Raw genomic sequence first — 5,681 nt, 5'->3', positions numbered from 1 at the left:
CGGAGTGGGGACTCTCCGGGCGCTGACATTTGCAGCCTGCCCTCCTGATTGGTCCCTGCGCCGAGCTGCTCACGGGTTCATTGAAGTGTTAAGCACCTCCCCGTCTCTCTAAAGGACATTATAATGCAAGAGACCCCCTTTTTAACCACACACCGAATTTTCTTTCATTTAGGCGATCTATATATATCTTCTCGCCTATATCTTCTATCCACATCTATTTTACATAACTTCAGGCTGCTAAAATTTGGGGGGGGGACCAGCCTTCGCCCTGGAGCGCTGCGCGATGCTGTCTCACGCCGACCTCCTGGACGCCCGGCTCGGTGAGTTTTCCCCCGCAGCTCCCTTGCCCCCAGCAGCCGCGGCGGCAGGAAGGAGCCGGAGGCAGGAAATTGACAATTTGGTCCTTGTTTTGCCTTAATGCGATCTAAATGGGCTAATTTCTGGCAAAGTAATTGTGCGGCTCCCGCTTTAATTTGATTTAACGTCTCTTAAAAAAAATCCTATGGAATATGTAGATCCACCCGAGGTGCGGGCACCTCATGCCTCTGCTCTCAGCCGTCGCCCCCACCCATCCCCGGCGCTCCCGGACAGGCCAGCCCGGCTTCAGCCAGGAGGGATTTTCATTTGATTTGCCTCTCTCCCCCCCCACCCCTTTTTTTTTTAACATAAGCGTTTGTGCAGATGGGGACGAGGATCGGGAGAGTGTGCCCGGATCTGGCACAGGGCGGTGAAGCTGCTTGGGGTGAGGCGGGGTGGGGTGCAAGGGGGGGTGAGCCCCACTGGCCCTGGGGTGTAAGGAGGGATCGGTGAGCCCCACTGGCCGGGCTGAGCCTGGAGCTTGCCCCGCGCTGGAAGTTGGCTGGGCTGCGGGTGCGGGGCGGGCGGGGGTGCAGGCAGCGCCCGGAGCCCGGCTTGGATGGAGGCGCGGGGCAGCCCCCGCCGGCTGCAGCGCAGTGACCGCGGCTGCTTTGCCCCCGCAGGGATGAAAGATGCGGCCGAGCTGCTGGGCCACCGGGAGGCTGTGAAGTGCCGCCTGGGCGTCGGCGGCTCCGACCCGGGGGGGCACCCGGGGGACCTGGCTCCCAACTCGGACACGGTGGAAGGGGCCACGCTGCTGCCCGGGGACGACATCACCACGGTGGGCTCCAACCCCAGCTCCTTAGCCGTCAGCGCCAAAGACCCCGACAAGCAGCAGGGGCAGCAGGGCGGGCAGAACCCCAGCCAGCCCGGACAGCAGCAGGGGCAGCAGAAGCAGAAGCGGCACCGGACCCGCTTCACCCCGGCGCAGCTCAACGAGCTGGAGCGGAGCTTCGCCAAGACCCACTACCCTGACATCTTCATGAGGGAGGAGCTGGCCCTCCGGATTGGCCTCACCGAGTCCAGGGTGCAGGTAGGAGCCGGCCCCAGCCCGGGCCCGGGGTCACTCCGCGGGGGGCAGATCCGTGGGTCTCCGGGCAGGGCTCCCTAAAGAGGCAGCTCCTGACATCTGTGTCTCTAGCTCACCGCCTGGTTTCACCAGTGACAAGCGGCTTCCAAAGCCTTCCTAGCGCAGGTGCCTCTGAGGCAGCCGGGGCTCGAAATCGCTCTCCCTAGACACCCCGCTGGAAGGAGGGACTCTCTCTCGGTGTCCTGCTAGCGCAACAGTTGAGCCATTTCAAACGTGCAAGTCGATCCCCACTTAGAAAGGGGGTGGGGGCTGGGAATAAAGTCCAACCCGCGTGGCATTGTTCGGCTTCCTAAAACCGCATCCGCCCTTAGGTTTGGCGGTGTAGCTCCATCCAGGGAGCCACTTCCCCCTTCGCAACGGGCGATCCCAAAAAGACTCCTCCCGAACCAGACAACCAAGCCAAAAGCAGAGCGAGTCAGGGCGCCGCGGCTCCGCCGTGCCATTCTCCCTTTCCTCGCGAGCGGGCTGACGGCGGCCCCGGGGCGACACTGGTGGCAGGGTGCGCTGGACAACCAGTGCCGTCGCCTTGGCTTTCTGGGAGATGCTGAATTCCAGCGGAAAGCGGCGTCCGTGGCTAGGGAAAGGGAACGGAAATCCAGAAGCGGCTCAGGCAGTCAGTCACATGTTTCTGTTTCTTGCACTGTTTACACGAAGCGCTCGCTCTCCATACGATCCTGCTTCTTTTATCAGCGAGAGCGCTGCGCTGGGTGCACCCGGATCTAATTGAATGGCGTGAGCTGTCCAAGGTGCTGAACGTCTCCAATTGGGACCCGCGGCAATGTCTTCCCCAGAACTTTATGCGAGATTGCCTGAAATATGCCAATGGGCAGCAACCCCTAACAATTGGTTACACGCTCATTGTTGGCTAAAAAAGGGGTGTCTACGAACGCAATTTCATTTTCGGTCTCAGTTCCTTCATATTTGGTTTCAAATGCTGAATAAGCGCTGAGGATAACAGGGACAATGAACAGTTTAAATTTCCTGTTATGGAGTGAGACCTATATTTATCTCTCGATAGCTATGTAGATGAAGATATATCTCGGCATACAGCAAACAGGTTATCCACATACATTTAGGAGGAAAGTGGAAGCGGGCGAGATGGGTAAAAAAACAACAGATTCTTACGCAAAACGATTTTAGAAATTAAGTGTTATTGTGTGGGCTTTTGAGCGAGTCTCTGAGAAATGAATCCATGCACGCTGTAATTACTGGTCGAAAGTGCTTTTGCTGCTGGGCATGATGACCTTGTGAACTCTCTTTTATTTTAATCGTGCTCCTCTCCAAAATTTCTCACGGCAAGCCCAGACCGACAAGCTAAATAAAGAGATATGTTAAAAAAATCATAAGTGAATTAACATTACATAAAAAGGAGCTGTATTCTTGTATGTAGCAGAATGCATATGCGTTTGTTTTAAACAGGAAAACAATTTTACTCGACTCACACGAAATGATAATTACCTTAAATTAAACTAGGAATTAGACTCACAAATAAAATATAATTGGACAACGGACTTTATGAAAAAAGAAAACGAGGTCTATTAAACTTTATTGGGTTTCCCAAAGGTTAATGATACCAATTTCAATATTAGGAGTGCGGTAGATGAAATAAAATGTAAAATATATAATGGAAATAGTTATTTTCCAAAAGCACATCAAAGAAATTCGTAGGAAGAAAGACAAAGTGTTTTAATAGTCTCAGCATAATCCTAAACCAATGATAATGGCTCGAGACTGCTGATAAAAACAGTTTAATAGGGTGGCAATTTAAATATTTTTTTACAATAATGTTCTCTAGTTTAAAAAGTAATCAGATCAACATACCCTTCTTAATTAACACTTCAAAATGATTAACATTATGTAATCTAATGCAAAAATAATTTATGTCAAATGTATTTACTTCACAATTCACTGTATCATTGCTCCTTGACCAAATTTAAATTAAATAGTAATTGGTTTATGTTCTTATACGAGTACTTTATAGTTTTCTTTATAGTTAACAGATTGCCTACACATTCCTTGCTGTACGTGGGGTTCACACCGATTAAGGAATGATCCAAACTGTTAATTTATAGCGTCTGTGTATGTTTTTAAGTGTTTGAGATGCTGGAATAAATTACTTCTTTCCCCCATTTTAGATCTATATTTAATGTATGTGAGACATTTAAATAATTATTAAAGCGAGTGGTGCTTATAAGAGAGACCTATTCCACGTCTGATATCGCTCTGCTTTTCAGGCTGGTGTAATAAAACCATTCTTTTTATAGCATGCCATTATTAGAAACCAATTTCAGAATTATTTATAACCTGGAATGGCTTATTAAGCAGCAATGCGAGAATCATGCAAATTACGCGATCAAATGCAATATAATAAGCATAATCATTAGTCTCTAGCACGGATTAATTAACTTTCAATATTTTATTTACATAAAAACCAAATCAGTGAAATAACTTCTGCACAGCCAGGCTTGCCTTTCAATATTTTATACGAACAAAAATAATGTGTTGTAATTCCATTGACCGTGTCCCCCACAACGGTCCTGTCACCTGCCACATCTTAATAGGGGACAAGCTGAGAGTATTTTCTAGTTTTCTAATGGAATGAGAAATTGCATTTTCTTCCTCTCCCAGCACTATTAAAGTGTAATGAATTCGGCCCAGAGTTCACGGCTGGCTGATCGAAATGAACCTGAGATCTGAGCTTTAATACAGCTCTCCAGATTTCCTACCAAATCTTCACATTAATCATCCGCTGGATTCCAATGAGATCTTCATAAAGCTTTTGGCTCCTGGAAAAAAAAGATATACTCTCCTCTTCTCTCTCTATTTCTATCCCATTTATAGCTGGGGAATTAAATGGGCTATATATTTTAAAATACATTTACACTATGTCTATATTACTGTAGCAGCAGATAACATCAGGGTAGATTTTTAGATTCCAACCTCCATTAGATTCTCACTGTTGTATTAATAATTTTCAGGGGGTAGCTGCATTTTAAAAAGAGTCCAAAGTTGCTCAGTGCCTGTGGTTAATATATTTCCAGGGCTGTCAAGTGTGCGTTCTCAAAATCTCCCTCAGGTTTTCTCTGTGTTTTAATCTGTCATGCACCAGGTTTCAACTGGAAACATTCACATTTTAAAAGCATATGCACCGCAGCTATGAGCAGACCTGATGGCGATTCTTTACAACACCAGTAAACCATGAAACATAAAAGATTTTGTAGCCGCAATTTAACTATTAACCCTAAAACATAATTGAACACGATTTTTCGATTATTCATCTAACACCGAGTTCCCTAACAGCTGTTCATTTCCACTAATGGCCGTGCACAGTTCTCAGCCCGGGTCTACAGTGTGACACGATGAACTCCAGCAAGTTCTGGGCCTGGCATAGTCCGCATCTGGATTTCCAGTCCACCCATTTCCTCCCACTCTCCCCTTGCAAACAGCCCGGGATCTTTTTAATGCAATACGATGAAACCCACGGATCCGCTCTCCCTAGTGGGGTCGCGTCCGAGCAAAGCGCCTGCTTGCTGAAGACACCGGCCGCCTGGTTTCACGCAGGAGGTCGGGGCTGAGCGATTCCGGCTCACGGAGCAGCCCCCGATCTCGGGTGGTGACACCGGGGTTGGGAGTCTGCCTGCGCAAAGCGCCCTGCGCTCACACAGGCCTTTGGGTTTTATGCGCACCCAGGAGCTCTCCTCCGCAGGGTCAGGAGCACTGGAGCGGTGCATCCCTCCCCCCCTTTTACACAAATTCGCCTCGTTGTGAGCGAAGGTGCCCGCAGACAGCTCAATCCCGGGCAGACGCATTGATCCCTTGCAGTAGAAAAGTTCCTGCAGCTCCAGTCATCCATCAGGCGGCAGCTGGCGGGGCGGCCTCGGAGCTGGGGATAGGAGGAAGAGGAAGAGGCCAGGTAGGGGCAGAGGCGCGGGGGTGGGGGCTTTCCTGGCAAGTAGCTTTCCTCGGCAACGCAATCTGTCTTGCCAAACCGGCCGGGGCTTGGGCCCGGCAGCCCCTGCAGGTCACGTCCTCTCTATACCGGGCTGGGCTGGGGTGGGCTGGGGGCGGCTCAGACAGCATTTCTGCTGCGTCCCCCGAGGCCCCAGAAATAGCTCGTTGCTCCTCCCCGGGATTACTGCGACCGAGCTGCTGAAGCGCTCCTGGGGGGTGAGGCTGGGTGCAGTGAATCCCTGGTTCCCGCCCCGCTGCCCGCGCGGGGCCGGCGCTGGCCCGG

The 5,681-nt window shown here is 50.3% G+C and overlaps 1 protein-coding gene across 1 annotated transcript in view; it reads left to right on the top strand.

The window, feature by feature from the left end:
• The first annotated feature begins 60 nt into the window (after window positions 1-60).
• The window catches only part of OTP (orthopedia homeobox), a 12,140-nt gene continuing 6,519 nt past the window's right edge, over window positions 61-5,681 (top strand). Inside the window, exons 1-2 of the mRNA XM_019518248.1 lie at window positions 61-320; window positions 981-1,390. Coding sequence (XP_019373793.1) covers window positions 284-320; window positions 981-1,390 — 447 coding nt within the window. The 5' untranslated portion in view covers window positions 61-283. The remainder of the gene's footprint in view (window positions 321-980; window positions 1,391-5,681) is intronic.

Source organism: Gavialis gangeticus, unplaced genomic scaffold (genome assembly GCF_001723915.1).
Source record: "Gavialis gangeticus isolate Ggan-Ray unplaced genomic scaffold, GavGan_comp1, whole genome shotgun sequence".
Taxonomy (NCBI): Eukaryota; Metazoa; Chordata; order Crocodylia; family Gavialidae; genus Gavialis; species Gavialis gangeticus.
Note: the sequence above shows the minus strand (reverse complement) of the source record. Positions and strands in the feature narration are given on the sequence as shown.